The 25,508-nt window shown below is 39.1% G+C and overlaps 1 protein-coding gene across 1 annotated transcript in view; it reads left to right on the forward strand.

The window, feature by feature from the left end:
- diaph2 (diaphanous-related formin 2) overlaps positions 1–25,508 on the forward strand; it is a 350,084-nt gene that overhangs the window by 134,354 nt on the left and 190,222 nt on the right. The window contains exon 19 of the mRNA XM_072395385.1: positions 650–764. Coding sequence (XP_072251486.1) covers positions 650–764 — 115 coding nt within the window. The remainder of the gene's footprint in view (positions 1–649; positions 765–25,508) is intronic.

Below are 25,508 nucleotides of genomic sequence, written 5' to 3' on the forward strand. Positions count from 1 at the left end.
AGTACCCACCGGAGCTCTGTCTGGGTTGCATAAGTGCGCTGCTTACATCACTTTCTTGACAATGATTACTGTGGTTTTGAGGAGGTTAATGGCACAGTGCAATGAGTGACCTTTGAGTCGAAGCTCTCACCACTGCACGCAACAGAATGTAAAACACACACGCAACGGCACACACACTATCAGGTACTAATTAGTGCAACATGAAAGATATGTTTGTTCATGTCTTCCGAGTCTACTGAGCAGTACAGGGGAAAGGATTTAAGAGGAGCTCCAAAGCATCCCTGTGGCCTGTTATCATCTCAGTGTACAGGTGCTCGGTTGCTTCTGAGAGAGCTCATGATGTTTCACTCAAGTCTCCGTTGGTAAAGTCTACGCAGAGTTTCGAAGATGTGGAGCTTTAATGTGTCTGTGCTCTTTTGGTCTGTTAACACATCATAGTTAAGTGAAGACAAACCCTCCCCATTAGCTTTTCTTGGTCTTCTGTGTTTGTCACTCAGATGCTAAGGATGCCACACAAGGTCATGTGTGCATCCATACACAGGAAAACACTTACAAACCCCATCTTCCAGCCAGAAGAACTTTTGAGTGGCGGGTTGATGGAATGACGGTTTCTGATTGTGGTGATAATGGAATCCTTGTGTCATTGCAGATAGTGCCTCAGGAAATGGCAGAGAATTGCTTCTGGATCAAAGTCAAAGAAGAGAAGTTTGAGAATCCTGACCTATTTGCTCAGCTCTCCCTCTGCTTCTCCTCGCAGAGTAAAGGTAAGAAGGTGTCATCTCTTTCCACCCTGTTCTTAATTAATCTTCACACACATGCTTCATTTAGCCTCTCAGGATGTAGTTGCTAAGACGCTTTCATCTTGTGACAACAAGATTTCTCACTGAAATGTTAATTATCTTAAAACCAAGTATTTTTTCCAACACATTTGAACACCATGCTCTCAATTCAAATCTCTATGCCAATTAGAGACACTGGTGCTCTTGCTGCTGCATGTTTGTGCTTTTGAGAGAGCTAGAAATGCCACATCCCTGCATATTCCATTTGGTCTTTTTATTGAGCAGTTTTAGATTTTTTTTTTTTTTACACTTGGAGATGTGCAAGTGCACAAACTTGAACTGAACACACATGAATGTGTGAACCCAGGGTGGTTATGCTTGGTTTGCTTCCTGCCTTTTCCAGTCCAGTAGATCAGTCCTCCATCAAGACAGAAGCGTGAGGCTTTTGTGAAGGAAGCTCTGGGGGTTTCCTTGTTGCGGCCATTTTGTTTTTCAGATACACAACCAGGCAACCTAACGTGCTAATGAATAACACAAACATTGCAAGCGATTTTTTTTTCTTTTCTTTTCTTTTCTTTTTTCTTCTTTGTGGAAGTGAGTGTATGAAGGCACTTGATGTATCCCCCCATGACAATTTGATTGTTTTCCACTTCTTTGACAGTATGTATGTGTCCAGCACTCCCCTCTAATTCTAGCAGCAGTGGGAGGGGAGAAGTCAGAGTCCTGTCAAGCGAAGAACAGTCAAATCGGAGCTCTGTCAGCGTGTACGGACTTAACTATACACAATCCTCCAACTTTTCCCATATACCCACCCTCTGTTTGGACACCAGTTGACATGCCAGCTTTCTCTTGCTCAGCCTGTTTAAAAGCCTCCAGGCCTACAAACTCGACTCAACTCTATTTTGTGCTGTGAAATAAATAGATGCTTTCCCTGAGCTGCCACAAGGCGATTTGCCCAAGATAAAACAGATAGAACAGGGATGTTGGTCGGAAAAAAAACAGTTGTTGCGAAGCTTAATGATGCGGCTGGGATAGGCCTGGCTGTCATGTCACTTTCTTCTCGTCTCTACGCTGTATATGCATATTTAATACATGTGTTCTGTAACATTCGAAAAGTAACTGAAGGTCAAGACTTTTTGTGACAGAGATTTAATTAGCATTTTTAGTTTCATGAATAAATGAACAAGAAAGCAGTTATTTACATTTAATGTAAATAAGCACGGTATTGCACAGCTTTCAGATAGATTCTTGGGGTAAAAGACAGTTCTGCAAACACATTGCTGTGGTTCAGCTTCAGATGCCCTTTTAAATTCTTTATTAAATTCACTTTCTCACCCGCTGGGGTTTTTAAAAAGAAAGCTCTATAGATAGTCCATGTTCCCGCTGGCATGGTAGGAATTCATGATCCAGTATTTCCCCCAGGAGTTACCTTTGCTGGATCCCTATCAATTACCCCTGCAGTGGCTTCACTGAATCAGCTCTTTTCCCTCTATTGTTGAAACAGAACATGATTTTCTCATGAATGAGAAATGCTGTTTAATTTTTTATATCTACACCCCACTCCCAGTCAGTGCAGTTGAAAGTCAATGAGAGGGGCTTTGATGTAGATGGTGTTGCAGAAAAGGTGCTAGAATGGATATTCCTTTAATGAGATAGTTGTTCATTTATTTTCCTCTTTTGTGCATTTCATGATTCATGCAGTGCTATCAAATGTATTGGTGATGGTTAAACATTCAAGATTTCATCAACAAGATCCCTCCGTCATATCCGCTTGAACTTTGTTTGTTTGTGTTCGTTCTTCAACTTAAAGTCCGGCTGTTTAACTGAAACTGGTGCCAGTTAAGGTGATTTTGAGTGTCCAGCTGGAAGGTCAAGCTTCCGAGATTAATTCCGGATGTAGTGTAACAGTGCGTCCTTAATCTTTTCCCCTTATTTGATAAACAAGTCACTGGTGGAAACCATTTTCATTTGTCTGCCATAATTACATTTTCTTAAAAAATGTTCCTATCCGTAACTTGTTGGTTTTGTCCCTTGCCTGTTTTTTGTTGGTACTTCCATCTTAGCTACAAGATTTGGATATTTAAAAGTAAAGCACACTTTTGGGGCTTCGTGTGTTGTGAAAGATGAGGCAAGCAGGTGTAAATGCCTTCCCCGCAGAGCTGCCCTCAGAAAATGGTGCAAAAAAAAGCCTCCTGTTATCTCCACCTTCCTTGAGATTCTTGCTTGTTACTTGCATTGTTGAAGAACAACACTTTGGCAGTAAAAGGGAAAAAAAATCACTTTAACAGCCTCCAATTTTCAGCTGCTTATTGCGCTTAGAGGCCTCTAAAACAACCGAGAATGTAAGACGGTCATCTCCCCTGCTGCTTTTATGGGTCTTGCTGTTTAATGAGTTTTACCAAGAAAAGAAATGATAATCAAGAGGGATTTTGAGCTCAGCTTTAGTCTTCTAAGACCGTTTCTTTTTATTATTTTTCTTTGTCTTTTATTATGGGATGATCTGATTGAATGCTTTGCATATTTCATTTTTTTATTTATTTCTTACTTTGGGGCTATCGAATCAGTGTTTTATTTACCGTTTTTCGAGGATCACGGGAGAGGGTTCTTACTCGTTTTCTGATGGCATCCATGCTACACGTATTTGGACATATCCTTGATATTGATGATTATGTTGGAAAACGACTTACAGGCCAGCAGAAAAAACTTTGCAGCTGCTGTGAATTCTCCAGATTTCCCCCTCATTGCTTTATATTTGGGCTCAAGTTTTCCAGACTTCCAGCCGGCTAAATGCAGCTTCTTCAACTACTGTAATAAGTACATGTATGAAAACATACCTTCAACTAAAGTCTTTCTTTCTTTTTTTCTCTCTAAGTGTACAGGGTACCCACATGCACACAACAACAGCAAAAGCAACACAAACTGTTATTATCATCATCATCATCACCATTTTAACTATCTGTCTGATCTACCAAGGCTCTTCACTGATGATGTTTTGACAACGTTGCATAAAGCTGTGCAATATAAATGGAGATTAATTTATTCCTTTCTGTAACGTCAGCTTTTTAAATAACAATGAATTGAATTAAATCAATTGTATTTTATTAACCCCAAAGGGAAAAAGTTACAATGTAAAGAGACCATAGGTGGCATCCTGTTCCAGAACCGAAGGAGCCTCTGGCTGAAGATGATGTGTTGTTTAATGCTTGACATATTGTGTCTGGTTTTACTGTTGGAAGAATGAAGCTGTTTACAGTGAACCCCAAATGTGTTGCACTTCAAGGCACACCTCAGTCACTGCTGTCAAGGCAATTATAACGCTGGAGCCACTGTTTGCTCTGCGATCATAAAATCATTCCCACCCACACAGAGATGAAAAATCTGTTATCACAGAGAGACATCTCTAGTTTCTCCCTGTCGCCACCCCGTTTTTTCTCCATCTTTACAATTTGTGTACGAGGCTTTAAATGGGCCCTGTAGAACAACCCAGCCCCACTACATGTTATTTTATTCTTCATTCAAATAGGCTTTGCCCTTTTCATTTGCTTTCTTGCTCTAGTCTTTTTAACTCTTTTCTGCCTTTTTACTGCTTGGGCTTTCCCCTCTTTCTCTACATTTTTCTCTATTGACTTCGGCCTCTTTTTTTTTTTTTTTTTTCTCTCATCTCCCCACAGTTCGCTTTATCAATCAGTGGGTTGTGCCTTTGTAAGGCTCTTGGGATCAAATCAGATTCACTCTGGGATTGAATGTGTGCAGCTATGGCCTCCTGCATTTGAAAGCCAATTCATTCAGCTGGAACTTTGCAGTTCAATTTGAAACAAGATTGATGTTGGCAAACTTCACACCTCTTCTCCTCCAAAATGTTTCCTCCATTGCCCACATCAATTGCTGACAGACAAAGGGCATGTGCCATTTTGTGATGGTGATGTCTGTTCTTCTCAGCAGCAACAATACAAGGGAAGAAAGGAGATTACTTTAAAAAATAACCAAAAAAACAACAATTGTTGTGCTTTATTTGCCACTATACAATAACTTTGTCTTCTGTAAATGTTTAACCACTTTTGATTGTTAAAAAACATCTGTATGAAAATGCTGCTTGAGGAAAAGATTCGATGCGCTCTGATACAGTTCTTAACATTTCTTTAACGTAGATAATAATTTTATTTTGTAAATGAGTCATTTTCTGTAATTGTGGCTAATAGTTCAATTGCTAGAGATATTTAATGAAAGCCCCGAAAATCAGTGTTTTTGTTACTTCATAGTACAGAAAGAATTCAAATTTTCAGTGGTGTGAAGACTCTGCCTACTACTTTTAGTTTCCTGTGTAGGATCCACAACAGAACTTTACACAACTAGATATTAACTGTAGATTTTGGGCCTTTGACTAGCTTATGACACTATTCAGACTGTAACTGCATCTTTTATTCTTACACTCAGATTCCAGTTCATATCAGTTGATCTTTATTCCCCAAGCGCTCCGGTTTGAAACTCATTTACACGTGCACGTGCAGAGAGGATGTACACTAATGAAGATGTCTGACATCTCTCAGAAATTGATACTTTTACTTACTCACATAAGTAGCCACATTGTTGGTAAAAGAGAGGGATAAGAGGCTTGAAACCCATTAGGACAAGAAGATTTATGTTTTATAAATATGTTTTACCCCTTTTTTCCACCAGTGCCTAACTTAAAAGAAGTCCTCTCAGTTTTGTCTGACAAAGCACTGGCTTCCGGCCCAAAACCCAGTGCTGTAGTTGCACTCGCTGTGTGCTTTAATCAGTAGGGTTCTGGTGACCAACCAAACCAGCATAAACTCTGTGACCATCCTGTTTAAAAATCCCTTTTGGGATTTAGAAATAAATATGTTTGCAAATGAGCACTGATGATGCAAAGGGCTTCTCCAACAGCACTTATCAATACAGATTATTGATACCACATTGATTTGAAGAGAAGATGTTGTGCATCATTTATATGATAAAACATATGAAACAAATTCCTTTTCTGAAGACTTTAGCAATATAATTGTCAGTATTTCTATTTGCATTTAATCTGAAATAAATCAAGCAAAAACCTTATTTATTTAATTTATTTATTATTTTTTTTCTACATGTATAACAACTAACTGCTTCATGCATTCAGTTTTATCCTTTCTATATTTCACTTTTCTGATAGTTCTCAAACTAAGGCGTTGCTCTAAAGGTCAGCAGTGGAAATGTAACTTGGTTAAAGCCTCACTATAAGTGATGGCAGCTGCTCCCTCATCTGAAGGGATTTGATCAAATCCTTCAGTAGTTTTCTTCACTCTTGACACCTGTTTTCCTTCACCAGTGTCCATACATCTCAACCCTACACGCACCCTCTCCCCACTGAGGCAACGTGCTAAGGACACCAGCAGATTCTCAATTCCTGCCACAAAGCCTCAGCGGCATGGCGGTAATGACACAGTCACAACAGCAGTAATGATGGAATCAGTGGGGGGTTTACTGGCTCTCTGACTCTCACTAATAAGTCCCCTAATAAGTCTGTTAGCATCAGGGCTGACCCTGTACACAGGATCAAACACACTCGCGCATGGTCGGCCTCCTCACATGACACTCAAAGCTTTCAGTCAAGAAAACTGTTGCTGGGCAGCAAAACTGTGTGATGTGGCCCCTACAGTTCGCCTTTAGTACAAGTCTATGGGCACATGTGTTGGCTCTCTGAACACCGTAGCAACTGTTGCAACAATGAGCTATACTCACAATATCTTAATCCTGTTGAGCTGTTAATTCACTGACAAAAGTCTTGATGATAAAAGAAAACCTTTTAAAAAGCTTGTCGCTCTTGGAAAAAAAAGACGCTGTTGAAGCTCTGCCTCTTTAGATACAATGTAATAAGGGCCTTAGCTTAATGATTTTAAGCTCAACTCAAAACACTGCAGCACTCTATGGGATAGTCTGCCTTGTATTGATGGTGCATGTATAATAATAAGCTTTGGATATTCTCCATGTCAGCTCGTTGGGAAGCCAGGCTTGATGGTCTGCGTATGTTTTCCCAGGAGAATCTGGCTGTTTATTACTGATTGTGTTAATTGAGAACCGGGAGCTTCTGCCAAGGCTGCTTCTTCTGTCTATCTTTTTCCTGGCCTCTTATTTTTGTGAACTTGGTCTCTTTCCTTTTTGTTATCTCAACTTTGTTCGCTAGCTTTTGAAATCATCTTTGGACATCTGGAGTAAGGGCCAGCCTTGTTAAAAAGGCCCCCCCTCGCAAGTTCTGGCTCATTGTTTAACAGCAATGGTCTCTCGCAAACATGATGACAACTTGCATTTTACCACATACTCATTTAGCAAACTGTCATCAGTCCCTGAGCAGAACAGGCTACATTGGCTGAATAGTTATGAGAACCTTTCCTCATATTTCAGTAACTCTGTCATTCATTTTGGGTTTAAAGTTCATTATTTCTTCAAACAAGGTAAAGAGGCTGTTATCCCACTTTGAATAGAAGAAGCTCAGATTTCTCATTTTCCACATTTTAAAAGCGAGGCCATTAGTTGGTGGTGCAGGCCTGAAACATTTGTCTTAATAAAACACAAAACACTGACGTTCAGTTCTCTCTGTTTGGGGCAGTTAGCCCACTGTGAATATCTCAGGGTCAGCCCTTTTCTTTGCTCATCCCTGCACGTTTTTAATATATTACATATGAATGGAAATTTGCCTCTTAAATATTAACGACAAGTAATTGGTTTATTGTAGGAGGATGTATTATGTGTGTGTATATCTTTGAGAGAAAACGAGTGAGTGCGAATGAGAGAGAAATTTCCTCTCTTTCCCACTTCATATTGCCTCGCTGTGATGTCCCACTGATTTTAATCTTCTCTTTTCAGATGAGAGCCATTCTGGCTATCACAGTGCACTTTAACTTTGGCCCTCTGAACATTAGCTGTCTTTGATACCTGCCGCTTACAGCCTACTGAGCCTACACCCTGCTAACTTTTATGTGCCTTCAAGGTACAGTGTGATGTTCATCAAAACTGTCTCTTCAAAAATAAATATCCCCTGTGAATCTAAACATTTTCTTTCTTTTGTTAGTGCTCACTCTCTTGCTCTTTGCGCACCTAACCTTGGGATATGTCAGTCTTTTGAGGGAGTCTTTGTCATCTTTTTGATTCTCCAATGGCCCACACAGATACGTTTTTTTCTTACTTCCTTTTTGTCTTTATTTAAGCACTTTATTGCATTTGCTGTTATTTTACTATTGCACAAGCATTTTCTTTCACTTTAAATACATTTGGTCTGTTTAAAATCGTTGCCTAGACAACACATATCTTGTTCCAAGTGTGCTCATAGACTGAAAAATAAGTCCGGCACAAAGACAATTGGGAAAAACGAAAGTAATTTGTACAGTACCAATGATACGTTTTTTTAACCACCAACGTGAATTTATTGCTCAGAAAAAAAAACTCCCTTTGACAGCTAAATGTGATTTATTTTTATATTATTATTGTTTCACAACAATACTTATTATCTTTGCCATTTCCATGCACCATACACAATTACCATTATTTGGCCTTTATTGGTATGATTGTATATGTATGAATGTGTCTTCCGGCTACCCCAAAAATATTCATCTGTATCAGTGTAATATTAGTGTAATTTATTCCAAAGTGAAGTTTGCCCGTGAACATGTTCCTAAGTGTGTGTACTTGTATTTGTGTCTTCGAAAACGGGCGGCATCTGCAAGCCTGCCTAATTGAGTCATAGGATGCTTATTAACAATGGGACTCGTCTTTTGAAAGAGGACAGTGTCAGCATCGTCAGTGGAGCTTTTCACATGGAAAAGCCCCGATGGAGCTTCATTAACTAACACACATGATTACAGACAGCAGAATATGGAGTGCATGCCTAATCCAGAGCAGGGACTTTTATAGGGAATGCTTGATGTGTAATGGTTCACTGTTCACTGCGTGGATGGCTTCCTCCACTGGATTGAACATTTTTGACTGTTGTCATTTTTTTAAGTTTGGAGAACTTCTGATAGTTTTAGTCATTAAATGGCACATTTATGCAGACTGAGTAAAAATGTTCTGGTTTATCAACTGGAATATCACAAACAAAAAAGTACTTATTTATTTGTTTACAGATTTAATAACAACCAACATTCTGTCATTAACTTTTTTCAGCTTTTTTACTCTTCTTGCCAGGTATTAATTTCAGGGGCTCATAGCTTTTGTTCTGCTTAAGCAATGGTTGGCAGTTTTTTTTTTCTGTGATAGCCCTGCAGCAGTTATCCTTAGAAATCAGCCACCCGCTGTATTTTATAATCTCATCTTATATGAGACTGATCACAAACTCTGTTAGCTTCACATTTAACTCACAGTCAATTAATCAGTTGTACTAGCAGATGTTTCAATAGTATCTGAATCTCACTCCGGCCTCCAGAGGTGCTTTGGATCTGGCTCCACGTTGACTCGTGATTTCCACACAGACATTGAGGTGCACACATGTGCCTGTATCTCTGCTGGCTAACTCTTTGCCTCACAGCACATAGTAGCCTGCTGAGTTGGTTACATGGCATTACGTTTAATTTGTCTTTGAGCCTCTTTGGTGGAATAGGTTTTGTCCACAAATGGGCCAGGGGGTGACATTCCCACAGCCAATCTGGTTGGGGAGGAACTGCACAGAGACAGCATAGCACTGGGGGGAAGACAGGAACCGGGATGTCACTTACAAGAAAGGTAAACAATCTGAGTCCTCCGTGCCTCCATGAATATAAACAGTCATGACCCCCCCCACGCGACGCCACAGTGAGGTAAATTACTGCACAGACAGAAAAGGTTGAGGGGAGAGAACAGCCTGATTGCAGATTGAGCTTCACGGTTATCTGAAAAAGGGAAAAACAGACAGAAGACACCAAAACACTAAAAAGCAGTGACACTTCAAGGAAATTGCCAAACTTGGGACCACTGGAACTCAAGACTTTGTAATCTTTGTAATGATTTGTAGACAGTCTAGATGGTGAATTCAGTGCTGTTAAACTTTATTTTACTTTAGTTTTAAAAATGAGTTGCTGTAAAATGTTCAGAATACGTGCTGACGGATGGAGCTACAGTCAGAGACAACTCATTTAGTCTATGGTTCTATTTATTCATCTTGATTTTTGATGTGCTTTCATTACTGAAATGACAAGTAAAAGTAATGTTTTCTATTTCAGTTTCAAGCGAATTGCAGCTTTTTCTTTTTTCTTTTTCCTCTTTTTTGATTGAGCCACAGGTCAATCCCTTGATTTAAGACTCATCTCTGGCTTTCCAAATACTCTGCACCCTCTTTCTCTAGAAGGCACATAAACTGTCCATCATACATTTCTCAGTTTCCCTTCAGGATACACATATCGATACAGTTAACCTTTGCTTTTACCTTCTCTTTTATTTATTTTCCCTTTCTTGTGCTTACTTCCTCATCCTCCTTCTCCTTCCCTTTTTGTGTATTTCTCCAGCTCCCATTCCCTGTCATCTCCCTTGAACCTGAAGTCAGAAACTTCCGATCTTTTTTCTCTTATCTTTGCCTGTCTGCAGTATCCACAGCATGCATATTTCAAATCTGTCTGTGTTTTATTGAATGACTGTTTGTTTACACTTTTATTCCACATTCAGTCACTGCGTTGATTATTTTTGGTTTTGAAAAAAAAGTTCTCCAATTTGCTCAGATATCAAGTACCTGTGGTTATTTTTTGAAAGCTTTATTTTTATTTTCCATATGGGACACGTTCTTGAAGCCTCTTCTTTGTATGTTGGATTTTCTTTTTTTTTTTTGCAGTAGCAGAAGCTGTGATTTCTCTGAATTACAACATTCCTAGACATTTACTATTTTGTCATTTTGATCAGAAAAGCAGAAAAATATAAAGCTGTGCATATGAAGATATATTTATACAGAAGACAGAACAAGGCTGCTGCAAATGTGAATTTTTAATTTAGAATTTTGCATCTTTTACAGTGTTTTTCATTGGATAAGCAAACAGTGTAGTCACAAACTGTGATGGAGCTCCATCCTGCTGTGCAGCTTCAGTTAAGACTTTTATTCATGCTAAGCTGTTGGTATCTTGTTGGTATTGCACTGTTATTGCACTTTTGCTCCTCCTACACGTTTAAGTAAAAGGAAACTACATCAGTAACACTTCAGGATAAAGGCAGGGCTGGGTCATGGGAATTTAGCATTCACTTTTAGAGAATACATGAGCACAGAAAAGCTTTGTAACTCTGCACCAAATCGAGGACATTCAATTTAAACACAGACTCTGTTAACATTTAAATTCACAGTGGGCGGGCAGGCAGCTGAACACTGTATTCCAGCAGGTGTTTCATCATCTCTGTATTTTATACAAACCCACGTTACTCATCGCTATATTTGAGATGAATGATGTCAAGCCCATGTGTAAATGTTTTACTGCATGAGGAGTACAGGTACAGCCACAGCTGGAAATAGTAAAGTAGGGGAGTTAGTGATTTTAGAAAAAAATGTACAGATTACTTCTACTTTGTACACTCCTCCAGTCCAGGTACAGCTGAGGTAACGAAGCTTATTAACCTTCCTGAAGCCACAGGCATCCCCAGGATGGAAAGACACAACAGACGTACTATGTAACTTGAATTAACTCCAGAGGATTGCTACATCTTGATTTTATATATATGCACCAAGAAGTGGAATTCAGGATATTTGATGTCTAAAGCACATGTGAAGAACATGTTATAGTTTTTATTTATATATATTTATAAATAAATATATTTATTTATATAATTTATATTTATAGAGACTTAAGCTTGAACAAAAAAAACAAAACAATTAAAATCACTACCCTGTGAATGCACTGGACACTGGACATAAAATACACCATCTCGCCATGATTTACATTCTAATATTTATTTATTTTTGGTTTGTATTTTAAGTAGAGGTTGAGTGATTCAATGGTCCGGATCGTTTGGACCTCTTACAAACCATCAGAATTAACTGAATTTGAAGCCATTTTCTGTGCAGCCTGCACCATTTCAACAGTGTACAGACCTTGCAGTTTCACCCCACACATGAAATCAAGCCAATGGCAGTGTTCAACATTCAGATATCCCTTGTCTTCACAAGATTACCGTGCTTTGCAATCAGGCACAAAGAGCAGCTCCATAAGCTTATGACTTTTAACATATTAATAGATATACACATTACCAATCCTATTTATCAACAGTTATCCATCTATCTGTATTCTTACATATGCTGTTCACTTCAACAGAATATGCTCTTAGAAAAAATAATTGGTTAAACAGATGCTCAGGAAAACATAAAACCTCAAACAAACCTGCTTTTAGCTACAGTGATGAAGCAGTTTCTGCTTTTCTCCTTTCATGTCATGTAATTCTCCTGTGTTTTTTATGTTCATAGCACCATAGCAGTTTTCAGTTTCTTTGGCTGCATCACTATGAACCACTGTGCACACTCATTTTAAACATGGGACAAGGTTCTTCATACAGTCTCACAGCTTCCAATGTTCTAGTTTTGCCTAGCAAGGTTGCCAAGGTAACCTTTTCTCTTCGATTAGGTTCTTCTTTATATTATTATACAGTCATTATTTTTCATGATAATTTCTCTTTGCATTTTCCTTAAAACCACACATTTAAATATAATTTAGATTTTTGATTGAAGCTTCCATACTTAAGTTAATTTGCATTTAGGTTGTTTGTTATAATGTGCCATTACTGTTTCATGGCTCATCTCCAATAGTGTGTTGATTATTGACTGATTAATGGGCTTTTGTCTTTGAAATGGTAGTGTAGACATTGCAGTGGCATAGCAGTGTAGTGTTGTTATTAGAGGAAGAAGTCGCTCTCCCTTGGTGTGTTGAAATCTGATTTTTTTGTTGTGGTAGCTGATCCAGACTCCCATTCAGGAAATGCATGTAAGTCCCTGCCGTGTAGTCAGGAGTGGGCAAATTTATTGGATTTTCTCAGCAGGACAAAAAAAAACAAACCACAATTATCACCTGAAAATGTGGTTTTCATGTGACATCCACATTTTCATTCCTCTGTCCTCTCATTGAGAGAGCAATAAGAACAGGATGAACACTGCAAGAGATTTCTTGAGAAAAGAAAACCTAACTTGCTTTTAAAACTCCAAGTTAGGTTTCACTTTTGATTGTGTTTCTGGATTTGTTGTAATATGCTGCTGTTCTGTGTCACACCTAGTAGTTTCTAAGGTTTATGGTGTTATATGGTTTCTCTTTTACTCTAAAAGTCAGGTTTGCAACCTTTGTAACATGTCTGTAAGATGCTTTTTTGTGTGCAACAAGACATAGTGTGATCGGCCATCAAAGATGTATGAGGATTTCTGCTTTGAGTCTGCAGAGCATCGCCAAAAGTCTCAAAAAAGGAAACCCGCAGACAGCCTGTATGGGGATGTAAAGCTATTTGCATGCACTGTGAGGAGCAGGTGCAATGGAACGATGGCAAGCTATAAGGAGAAGTTATTAAAGGCTAGGTGGAGAACTCACTAGAAGCAAGGCCTACCAAGGAGCCATAGCATGGGACACAATGGGAGGCTTGCTCACTTAATCTCGGTTGAAACTGAGCTGACCGTGGGCGTTTTTGTTTTTTTTCTGCGGAATCTGCTTGCTCTGGGAGCGCTGGGTTAGATAGGCCAGGGAACCTGGCAAGGCTAGCTAGAAGCTCCCAGGTTGCTGAAGAATAGGAAGTGAAAACATTACCATTGTTACACTTCAGCTTCTATAAGGCTTGAATAATTCCTTCTGCTTTCTTGGTAATAATTTTCAAAGATGTATGCACATATAGTTTATTTATTTTGTTTGTTTGTTTGCTAAGTAGAGACTGGATAGGTCGGTGTCAGCTGCTGTCAAGCAGATATGTGGGCAGGGCCAGGTTACAAAATGAACAGATCCCCATTCACTGAATGAAGAAGATCAAATGTGTTTTCTTTGTTTCTCATTGTTGTACACTGTTACGTTGACGTAATCGGAACAAATCTTGATACACAGTTTTCCATTCTCTCACCATCATTCTCATGTCCATTAGCAACAGCACTGCCAGGGATTTAATTTTACAGGTATTCCCATCTCAAGCGCGTTATCTGTTCTAAATAATCTGGGGCAATTTCTCCGACGGAAATGTTATACTCTTTTCCAAATCTGTTGCAGTTGTATCTATAATTGAATGTGTGAAGCTCCCCTGCAATGTCATTAGATGTCCCGCTGTTCAGTGAAGGCAAAGGAAAGACAGGTGCAAACTGGTCACCTTGTCACCCATTACTGCGCCCTTGATACTTGTGGTCCACCCTCCAGGAGTGTGAAGAACAAGTTCCTTCTCTAAAGTTAAAATTAGTGAGACAAAGAAATGCTTGCATTTGTCGTTAATATTTCTTAAGGTTTTTTTGTTTGTTTGCTTTAATGTCTTCACTGAGTAGCAGCCTTTAATGAGCACGGATGGCAGGCAGAAGAGAGGGCAGTAAAATTCTCTGGGGTTAATTGTTTGTGTATCAGGATTGCAGTTTGCCTTACTCCACTCATATTGTCCAAAGCCTCCACACTGGTGTAAGCACATGCTTGTGCAGGATGTGATGAGCTGCTGGTGTATTGGATGACTGAGCAGGGCACCCTGGCCGCTGTGGCCCAAGTGTCTCTAAACATCTGAGGGCGAGTTTGTTCATTAAAGGTGTGGGAGACGGTTTGACCCCAAGCAAGTCCAGAGTGACCTCACTCTCTGTGAATACTTCATTAGCTTTGTTTTTCCCATGTTGGACCACCTAATTTCATCTCTTCAAGTTGTGCTCTTAAGTTTTGAACATAGTGTATTTGTGTGTCCTGATGCATGCACATATTTGTATGTGTGTTAATGAGGGCTCCTGGTGGTGTGTAATTAACCCAACAACAAATGTCCCCAAAGGGTAAGATTAACGTTGAACACATTAGACACAATGGAGCTCGAGAGAGACTTCTGTTTTTTAAATTCATTTATTTTCCTTTAGCAATTAAATGTTTTTCCTGTGTGTCTGTGTAAGTCAGACCATAACTCTTGTTGGCATAGCTGTATTGCTGCCATCTCTGTCTCTCAGACAGACACACATGAACACACACTCAAACAAAGCCAGCAGTCCCTCTGGATCTGCGGGCTCCTCACATGCAGGCTGGCAGGATTCTGTCTGCCTCCCTTTTCCCGACTGCCTCCTCCACACAACCTGGTCCAACAAAGATAAACACATGCTGGGGAGATTATTAGAGAAGTACCAAGGGCCCCACAGCAGAGCAGCTAGCGCACCATTGTGCTCCGATCATGGTGGTACCTCGTAGAGTCCTATGCAGCCACCCCCAGGGTGTTCTTATACATACATAGACACAGGTGGGCGCTGATATCAGCATGTGAGCTACAACAGACTCCAATGACATTTCATTGTCAGGAGAAACTTCAGGCACTTTTTTTTTTTTCCACATAACCGATGGTTTAGATGCTGTTCTACTCTGAAAGGTAGAAATGGAAACTTGGCGGTCGTTTAAAGCTATATGATTCAGACATGAAATCATTCTGACAGCACAGGCATTGCTATGATTATGATTATGATGGTGATGATAATGATGATGATGAGTGCACCTCTTTCAGTTGAGTCTTTTTGTCACAAACTGCATCGTACTCCAAGTGAATGATGATTGTCGGCACATGTATAACCTTCACAGGCTAAACATCAAAACAAGCTCTCTGTTTTCTTTGGCAAAATGTTCTTGCCTTAATGACCTCCACGAATCAAAGAACCTTGAGGTAGGTTTCAGTAAAGTGCCTTAAAGACACAAACACGTTTTAGAGCATCTGCATGCAATTCACTATTACCGTTCAGGCTACATACTCTTGTTATATACCTGAGGTGTTTTCCTTGGTGTTTGATGTGTGCAGGCATCCTTGCTGCCGCATGTATATGAATGGAAAGTGGTGTAAGTACGGTTCAACGAACAACTGAAACCCCCGTTGAGTTTACATTATGCCGTGTGGCACAGAGTTTCAGCCTGTTGTTGAGAGACACACGAGGAAAAGTAGTGACAACAGTTTCCAAGCAGGTAGACTTTATCACGAGTCATAAAACACTACCTGTTCCTTTACTCTGACCATTTACTCACTCTATATTTTCATTAAGTGATCGTTTTAATCCATATAGTTAACAATTAATGCCTCCTTTCATTGACTTATTCTGTATATTGTTTGCTTCATCTGTCTACTTTGGCGTTAGGTTTTGTTCAAAACGTCGTACCAGCAGAACCTTTCTAAATCGAGTACAGATGTGAACCCAAGGGAGGGAGTGTGAAAGAGTGAGCAGATGAAATGGAAAAATTAGATGAGCAAGAGGACAGATGTACAAGTGAAATGGAATGCTTTAAGAAGTGATATTCTTTTCGATGAAGGGAGTGATGGAGGGAGAAGGATGTAATGAGTACACCGGTGGAGACTGTTATTGCAACATAGGAGAATGATAATGCGTCTCAGCACCTCACTTCTGTCCGCTTTATTGGAGGACGAGTTAGCCACAAGATTTCCAAATGACTTCACTGACAAGAAGACATAAACTCAATTATTACTTTGATGCTTGATTGTTTTTGTTGAGATGGGTCTGTGGAAAAAAGTAGAATTTAAACAGTTGGGTAGTGTCAAAAATTGGCATCTCGGAGGTTAGAAATTAATGCAAAAAATTGTAAGCTTTGCTTCGTCTTAACATTGACATAAGTAGTACTTGAGATATTCACTTGGTCATATACCGACACTGATATCCATTCTGTCAAGTATTGTATCTCTGTCTGTTGTAATTAAGAAAAACATGCTGTCAATCCAACAGTAAACATTCCATTTTTGCCCTCTGAATCTTCTTGCTTTGAATGTAGTTTGATGGCTGTGTCCTTCTGCAAGATAATAAGCCCCAATTAATGTGACACATTTTCACCAGAAAATATGAATAGCCCTTTGCTAGCAGGACTACATTCAAGGACTCTAAAGCAGCCAATCGCTGATCAGAGCTGCCAGGTCAAGGGTATATTGCTACCTAACAACAATCATCACTTAACAAGCTGCCAAACCTGGAGGAAAGATATGCCTGCTCTCTAGTGCCTGAACAAATAAGCACAAGCAATCTGTGAACTTGTCATATATCTGCTTCTTGCAAAAAGAACACCATAAATATGCAAGAAGTGATATTGATGTTTATTTAACCCAGGAGGAGAAGTTTCAAGGTGTTAGCAGTGTCAAGATCCATACGCAAGTGTCATTTGTTTGCATTTTCTAAGGAGAAGCCAGGCAATAGAAATGATTTATTGTGATTATTTATGTCAACATTGAAGTAGAAAGTAAACCGTATTGAGCAAACATTTGGCATAATTTTTGATGAACGATCAAAACATTTTATTTGAAAGCATAATTGACTGATCAGACAGCAATTTTATCAAATGACAATTTGATAAACTCAAAGACAGAGCGTTTATGATCTTGTTTATTTGGAAAAACCTGCAGAAAATTTTGCACACTGAACTGAAGCGGCTCCTTTGTTATGGCTTAGAATAGCCAGTGAGGTTGTTATTGACTTACTCTCAATGACTTCTACTATTATTGTAATAAAGCTTATTTTTTCATGTAATAGTTTGGCCTTTTGAGGTTTTCATCTTTATGCTTTTGCTATTGTTCTCATCTTAGAAAAGCGAATCAAAGGACTTGATTTACTTAATTTCAGGTGTATGGGAAAGTTGCCCTACCACAAAGCTGTTGGGTTATGGTCTGATCTATCTTAATTTTGTCTTGATTGTTTTAACTGTAGCATGATGTGGTCACTGCTTTGTTTTAAACAAGAAAAACGTCCATGTGAGGTGCTGCTATCATAGTTTTGCCTGCCAGTAGGGGGCACTGTGATACAGGCCAATAAGTGGAACCTCTGTGGTATGAATCTGTGGTCTGTGGAGAGAAGCACACATTCTCCCCCAGTCTCATTGGGGTTTTGTAAATCATAGCTTTACCTATATCAACCACAACATATCTGCCATCAAAGTTTCATCAGATTGCACAGTGATGGGATTCTGTATGTTGTGCGCAGCTCGACCTGATGTTTGAACTGTGCCGATGTGAACTCATTTTCCAAAGGGATGCCAAAGTATTAACTTCCATGCGCTTCATTTCCCTGAGGAATGAGAGTATTTCAATACCGCAGTCAATTTGTGTTACTTTCTTTCTTTTTTCCCCTTTCCTATCTGGTCATGGTTTGTGTCAAGACAAGTTGAATCTTTTCTCTTAGGAGCCTGTGTCCATGAGACCATGAGTTCAGTGCTGTGTGTCATTGAGAAGATAAAATGTGTTTGGCAAAGGAATGTTCACTCCTTTGCTTTATGTGTGGAGAAAAACAGTTAGTTGAAGGAAAGGCTGAAGTGTTCCTTGAAATGAAGTGCTTTTGTTCTTGAAACAGTGAAAAGTGATGTGATACATGCAGCTAGTTTAAGAAAACTATGTTATCAGAAACAGGAATGCCTTTTTATGGCTTTATAAGATTAATTTCCTCTCCAGAGAACATTTCCTCATGCTCTTTGCCATCAGGCATGTGTGTTATAAGCCAGCTCACATCTCCACAAACAGTATTATTACCCTTATTATTTGAAATGTGAGTGTGTGTATAATGCTTGGATGATCATTTAAGTGTTTTTATTTATCGAATTGCATTGTTCTTTGGCCACAGTCAGTTAATGTGTATGTCTAATGGGCTTAAAACAGTATTTAGACAAGTTACCAAATTAAATATCATGTTCAGTGTTCCGCTTTGGCATTGTAATAATGTGAATGATGATGCTGATATTAACATTGTTAACACAGGTAAGTCTTGGAAGGCGTGTATGCTTGACTTTAAATGGGTTTTTATTTTCTGGAATGTAAGATTTAATGCTTGGATTTGTAAATGCTCTGAAAGCTCATTGTCAGGGATTTCAATTTCAACCAGGACTTCACTGCTGCTTCTTCTTTCTGTGTTCTGATTATATTTTTGTAAGGCTGACAATGGGATCTGTTTTTTATATGAGCACATGTCTCACCGTGCACTTAAGTTGTCTCAACCAATCACTGCTCATTTATGTCATAGAGAATTTCCCTCATGTTCGGAGTGAACCTACTCAGAGGAAGGAGCCAAAAGATACCCCACAAAGTGCAAAGACACAGCTCCCTCAGTACAAACATTAAAAAAAGGGGGCGGTGCTTCCTCTAATGACTGTAAGAACTGTGGAATAGTCCCTAAAGTCCAAATTCTTTGAAGATTTAGTAAAATTAGAGAATCACAGAGAATGAAGTCAAAATCCCTATCAGTGTGACATAATCCATGCTTCTCTGCTCTGTGTTGGAGCAGCTGGTCTGCCCTGCTGGTCTGGTCTGCATGCATGTTAGCGCATTAGTCCATCCTGTGCAGACTTTAGCATTCAGGTTACCTTCCAGTTTCTCTTCACCAAACACATTTAATTTTTTCTTTGGAGTAAAGAGCGTTGCTCATGGAGAAGACCAGAAGAAGGATAAGACCAGACTTAAAAATATTCTGGTTTTCCTAAGAAGGAGAGGCTTACGATCTACTGAAGGCCTCCAAGTAGCTAAAAAACAGTCCACTTTCTTTGCATTTTGATCCGATTCCAATACCTGAATTTAGATATTTGTCAATATTTATGCATTCTGATCCCAAAGCTCTTTTACTTTAACTATGATATTAAGATCATTTGTTTAGTGCTGCAGCACAGACATTATCATATTATAGCAGTAAGAAGATAGCAAACAGCGTGAAAAAGCACATAGAAATAGAAAAACAAGATATTATTATATATTAATCAAACACGGCCAGTATATGGAGTATTAAACAATAACCGGAGTGTCACCAATGGAACACTATAATTTGGTTTAAAAAATGTGCATTTGGCTGAACAGTTATTGCACGTATTGTTGTTGCCACACAACACTCTTGGCTATATCCCAGCAATTTTCTCCCATATTTATGGTTGTATCTATATTAACATCAGATAATCACATTAGAAGCAACACAATGATCTTTTGTCTCATCCTTGACAGTAGCAGAGCTTTTCAGTCCACTCTGAACACACTGAGATTTTGTCGGCGACCACATCGGGTTTAATTAGCTGCTCTGAAATTTGGAGCAAACCCTGGCGCAGTTTCTTGTCTTACCTGCAGCGGAGGCGGGGTTGTGGCTTTGTTTGTACGGATGCAAGATGTTTTTATCAGTTTCTGCAACAAAAACGTATATTTGGTAAGAGCCTTGTTATTCAAAGAGCCTTCCCTCCATGCATGTGTACGTATAAAGAGGGCGGCAATTCTGTGGGTGAGACGCAGTCAGTGTGCGGCACAAAGCTCTACTATGAAATATTTCAAATTTATAGATTAGAAAATTAGAGAATGGCTATGGATTTGACATCTTATATACCATCTCAACATATTTTAATAACATTTACGAAGGTTAACTGTAATGTCACATGCTGTGTGGCTAGTTTGGATAAAGAAATCTCTCCGTTTCCAGGAGAAAGCCCACCGTGGCTCAGTGTTGATACATAGAATAGTTTCCTCTGTGTATAGTGGTTAATAGTTAAGAAGGATGAAATCATGGAACTTCTTTCATCCATGTAGCATTACTCTTTTCTGTGGAAGTTCATCGCTCCTTTGGAAAGCTTCAGCATGTGTTTGTCTTAATTGTCAACAAAGCAACACACATTATCTTTTCTGTTTATATACTAAAATATCTGAAGGATATGTTGAGTTTATGTGTGTGTGTGTGTGTGTGTGTTTGTATATATATATGACAACTGGTAACTAATTGATTTGATTGATGGAAAACTAATTTTGGAACACAATTTTGACTGAAGGCTTAAAATTTCTTTTCAACGTAGGTCTTTTAGTCGGTAATAAAATCCATGGTGGGATTTTATTCCACATGTGGATCTAGACTCCATGGTTAGGCTGTAGTTTATGCTTTGGCTCTGCCAACATGGGACTGTTAGTGTCCTAAGACTGCTTTATACAGGCCAGTATTTGTGGTTTGGGAAACCCAATAAACAGAATCAATATTTTGCCCTGTTATTTTCTGCAGTGCATCGCAGATATTTAGATTTTGCTGTGCCAAGCCTTCTTCATAATAGAGTGCAGGATCTCACACCTGCATAAATTATGGTTGTTACATATCAATATCTAATAAACAACTGCAAGATTTCATGCAAGAGAGGCATTAATCAGTCCCCTGCTTTCTACAGTTTGGACACTATGGAGCTGTTTCATATTTAAAGCAACAATGTTTGCTCCTCTGAACTTATTTCCTGAGATATGAATCCATTTTTAAGAGCAGTCTATAGATGGGAATATTGTTGCACCGTGTTGATCAGAGTTGATTGTTTGAAGGATGTTAGAATGATGAAATAAAGAGTGTTAAATACATGCAGAGTGTTGAGGAAAACCTGTTTTAATTTTCTAGAGAATTGAGACTGACAGAGGTTCACCTTTTGACAGTAACTCTAAAGTTTACTTTATGAATTCAGGCTAATTCTTTTCAGTTTCCTGGGCAGACTGTAGTTTTGTATGTTTGTTCTTTTTTCCATGTCCCTTGACCCTGTCTCTTGGCTGTAGTTTCTCAACTATCAATTCCTTTTCCTGCCGACTCCTTAAAATTATTAGACACACAAAATATTCAGAGGGGACAGGGGCATCTCTGTGAGCCTCTCAAATCACGTCTGAACATCTTTTAGTGTTTTAGTAAATAAGCCACAGTGGTTCTAGATACTCAACTATGAAACCAAGGCACAGCTCTTTGGGAATGCAGTGCATCTGTTTGCTAATTCTGCAGCTAACAAAGTGAACCCCAATTGAAAAGAAAACCCTGCCTGCAGTAAAACATGGTAAAGGTTTCATCATGCTCAGGGCTTTCTATTTTTACCACCACTAAACGAGACATTTAACAGATCAAAGAAATGATGAAATCAGAACTTGACACACGATGGCCTTTCAGAAAGAAAAAGATGTGTTACTCTGTGTCAGGTTTGAGGTGAAGCAGAGCAGTGACCTGAAGTTCATGTATAGATGTTCGAAGGAAGGTTTGAAATGGAAATTAGTCCTGATCTAAAAGCCTTTATGGAAGCCAAAAGCTGCCTTTACCAAATTGATTAAGTAAAAAAAGAGCTTGGACAAAGGTACTGAAAGAGTGACAGAAACGAGACATTAATTGAAGCATTTGCTTTCCACAAAGAATTGTCACAAGTGGTTGTGGAGCCAAATATTAGTAAAGACTTGTTTTCTCTATTTCACTGCTGGCCTTTTTTGTTACTGCTTTTCAGTCATTATAGTCATTAAGTAACAAATTTAGACCTTATGTACCCTTTTCAATATGGAAACGAGTTTATCCATATATTTCATGATGTCATAAAGGGTTGAAATGTGCTAATAACAACACTTTTTTTCATGTATTCTTATGTTGAATAACAAGAATCCTTTCTGACTTACGTGATAGCAAATTTTATGTCTCAGATCTAACAAACTCTCCAATCCACATTAACCATAAAACGTTTCGTTGCAATAAAACTTAGCCGGCCGGCAGAAAAAGAAAAGTTCTCTATTTCATTGCTCATCAGAGGTATTAGGAAGGAAGCGTGAAAAACTTCCATAACATTTAAGAGAGGGGTTAATGATAGAAGCCCCCTGTTTAAAAGGTTAGGTTGGACACTGATGACTGGGTATAGACAGGGCAAAAGAAGCACTCCAGGAGGAGAATCAGACAGTTCAGACAGACAGATTTAGCTTGGTTCTGTTTGATCTCTAGGCCAGAGAGTGGGATGGTTGTGAACATAAGCAGGTTGCACTTTGGCAGGCAGGTGAGGATGACAACAAAAAAAAAAACAAGGAAACTCAACCAAAAAAAAGCCAAAGAACAAGCTTAAACAAATATCGCCTGACAGAGCTTATATCACTCAGTGTGACTGAACGATCTGGCAAAGCCTGGTAGGAGTCAAGGTTGATAAGCTGCAGATGCAGATGAGGTAATGCAGTGCAGGTGCACCAGCTGCAGGAGCCCAGGAGTGGCCAAACACACACACACATTTAAAAAGAGAGACACACTGTATCATTGCTGGATACTATAGCAACTTATTTCTGAATATATTGTAAATGTTCTTCTTACATTTCAGAGATGCTAGTAATCCTGACCATGATTGTATCCGTTCTGTACGTTCACCAGCATGTGCTTGAATCTAGTTTAGCATATTGTTTTTAAATGTTGTTTTGAGTATCACCACAGGTGAGATACAGATTTTGCTAAACCCGTGTCGTACCAGAAATGATTGATAACAGCCCTTCACTAGATAGTGCTTTGTGTGTTTTTTTGACAGCCCTGAGGGGATGTTGCCTTTCTTTTAGAAAGAAAATTCAAATTATACAATATGTAATGTAATCCCAAGTCTGTTCTTGTGAAGAAACTTGTACGGCAAGTTTATATCTGTTAGCCTTGTAATCAGTATTTAGTCTTGTAAATACACAAAGCTACCGCTGCACACAGTATGTCCCACGTTTTTAAAGGGGGTTTATGCAATTTCAGTCTCTCAGTCGCACAAAATTACAATCAAGTGCTTTTCTCCCCTGTACAATCCCGAAAAAGCCTTTCTTACTCTGTTACTATTCGCAAGGTACCCTGGGAAATACAAACTCCAAAAAGGTGTGGATCATTTTACAATATGGTTTCCAAGACTGCTGGTGGGATTTTCAATTAAGATGCAATCTGTTATCTGTTCAGATTACTAATAAGCACAACAAAGGCACAGAAGTCACCCCCTGGAATTCATATCAGACCACTCGAAATAACCATCAAGCCCTCCCATCTGATGCACTGCCAATACCTGCTCACTTTCCCAATTAAAACCCTGGGCAGGTTGTTGTGCTGGTAATAAGGAATGTATGAGGGCTACTGTCAATGTGGCATGTAATGGGTTGACGCCAGCTAACTGTGTGGGCTGGGAGCATTTCATGTTTGTTGGCGTCTTTTTTTTTTTTTTTTTTAATCTGAAATCAATGTGCGTGTGCCTTCGTATGTGTTTGCATGCTACACTATGAGGGGCTGTTTTGAGTCAGGACTGATGCGTTTTTGTGTGATAATTAGGACTGTGCTGTACCCAATCAGGTGCCGAGACAGTCTGTGAAAGCACAGCATTGATGACCTTCATTTGTTGATGGAGCCAATTAGAACAGGAAAAAGAGCAGGAAAAAAAAGAAGATGTGTGAAACAGCTTTGAAAATGAGATGTAAAGAGAAGAATGCAGGGGCAAGTTTCACTTGATAGTTTCCTTTTAGCCTTTTTGGTTCCTGTGACTGAATGTGGCCGAAGCCTTGAGATATCGCTTTGATTTGGTGTTTGGGTACATGTGGGCGAATGGAAACAGCCCCGTTTTCCTGCAATAAATTTGATATTTTTGAAACTAAATGCTCATGCTTTTGGAGCCACTCAGGAGAGGTGTGTGTCAACACTTCAAGCATTTTTGGTTTAGTTAGCATTGAAACATGCACCCGATACTTTCTTTCAAGAAGTTGTTGCTTACGGTTACAGCTCCACAAAGAACAGATAAAACTTAATTGAGATGTTGCCTCTAACTAGTTGAGTCCCCCTCCGCACAGGCAGTTGTGGTTGTCTGCATGTATGTGGATGTGTACTAAACCAGGGGAACCTTGTGGCATGGGAAGGAGTGAGAATTTTTGGCTCAGCTACAGCATGACAAGCCACCATCTCTTCACATACACACAAGCAGCACGAGCAAGACTCTCCTCGGGGCAAATGGCACAGGATAGGAAATATGTCTCGTATATACTGTGTCTTGTGTCTCTCCTTCTGTTACATACCCAACACAGACACTCATCAGGGAGCGTGCACGAATAATTGTATACACGAACACACGCGTACACAAAGACACACTCTTGTTCAGACAAGAGAGGCTGTATCGAGATAGTTCCAAGGGGGGGGGGGGGGGTGGTTTAATTAGGCTCTGACAGCACCCACTGAGAATTGCTCCTGAATTTGACACTGTTTTTCAAATGTCACCATCAAGTGCTTTACTTGGAGTGAAATGTGAGTCATTATTCAGATTGTGTCACGTTCAAGTTTTTTTCTTCTTAAATAATTATTTATTTCCTTGCCTTTACTTTCTGTGGAATAGCGTTATAATTAACTGATTTAATAACCACGTTTCACATGATGGATTCAGTATGATGTTAATTCAAAAACTCTTCAGAATGACCTGTCAGCTGAGGAAGCAACAAATACACAGTCGGGAAATGTGAACAAATAACTAAATTGCATATAACCACTGACAGACAGCAACAACATTGGCAGGAGCATTTTGTCTTTATTTTTGTACACGTGTATCAGAAGACTGTCAGCATTTTGAATAGTGACAGTGCTCTATGACTGCATGATATTCTGATGCAAGTGAGAGTTGTTGTTTTCAGATGTTATCAAGTTTATTTTTGTTTCGATTGCTTCTACTTTTGTTGCTATTTTGTCAGATTTAGGTAAAAAAAATACTTTGATTCCATATCTTTGCATTAGAATACACGGTCTGATAACTACGTGTTAGAAGGAGCACTTTGTCCTTCTGCAGTGTCAATGTTAGTAAAGAACATTTGGCTGCTAACTGCATTTATTTCAGCTGTAGGACTACAGCACAGTGATGCTAAGCGACCATC

This window comes from Leuresthes tenuis, unplaced genomic scaffold (assembly GCF_036924035.1).
Source record: "Leuresthes tenuis unplaced genomic scaffold, fLeuTen1.0.hap1 SCAF_11, whole genome shotgun sequence".
NCBI lineage: Eukaryota > Metazoa > Chordata > Actinopteri > Atheriniformes > Atherinopsidae > Leuresthes > Leuresthes tenuis.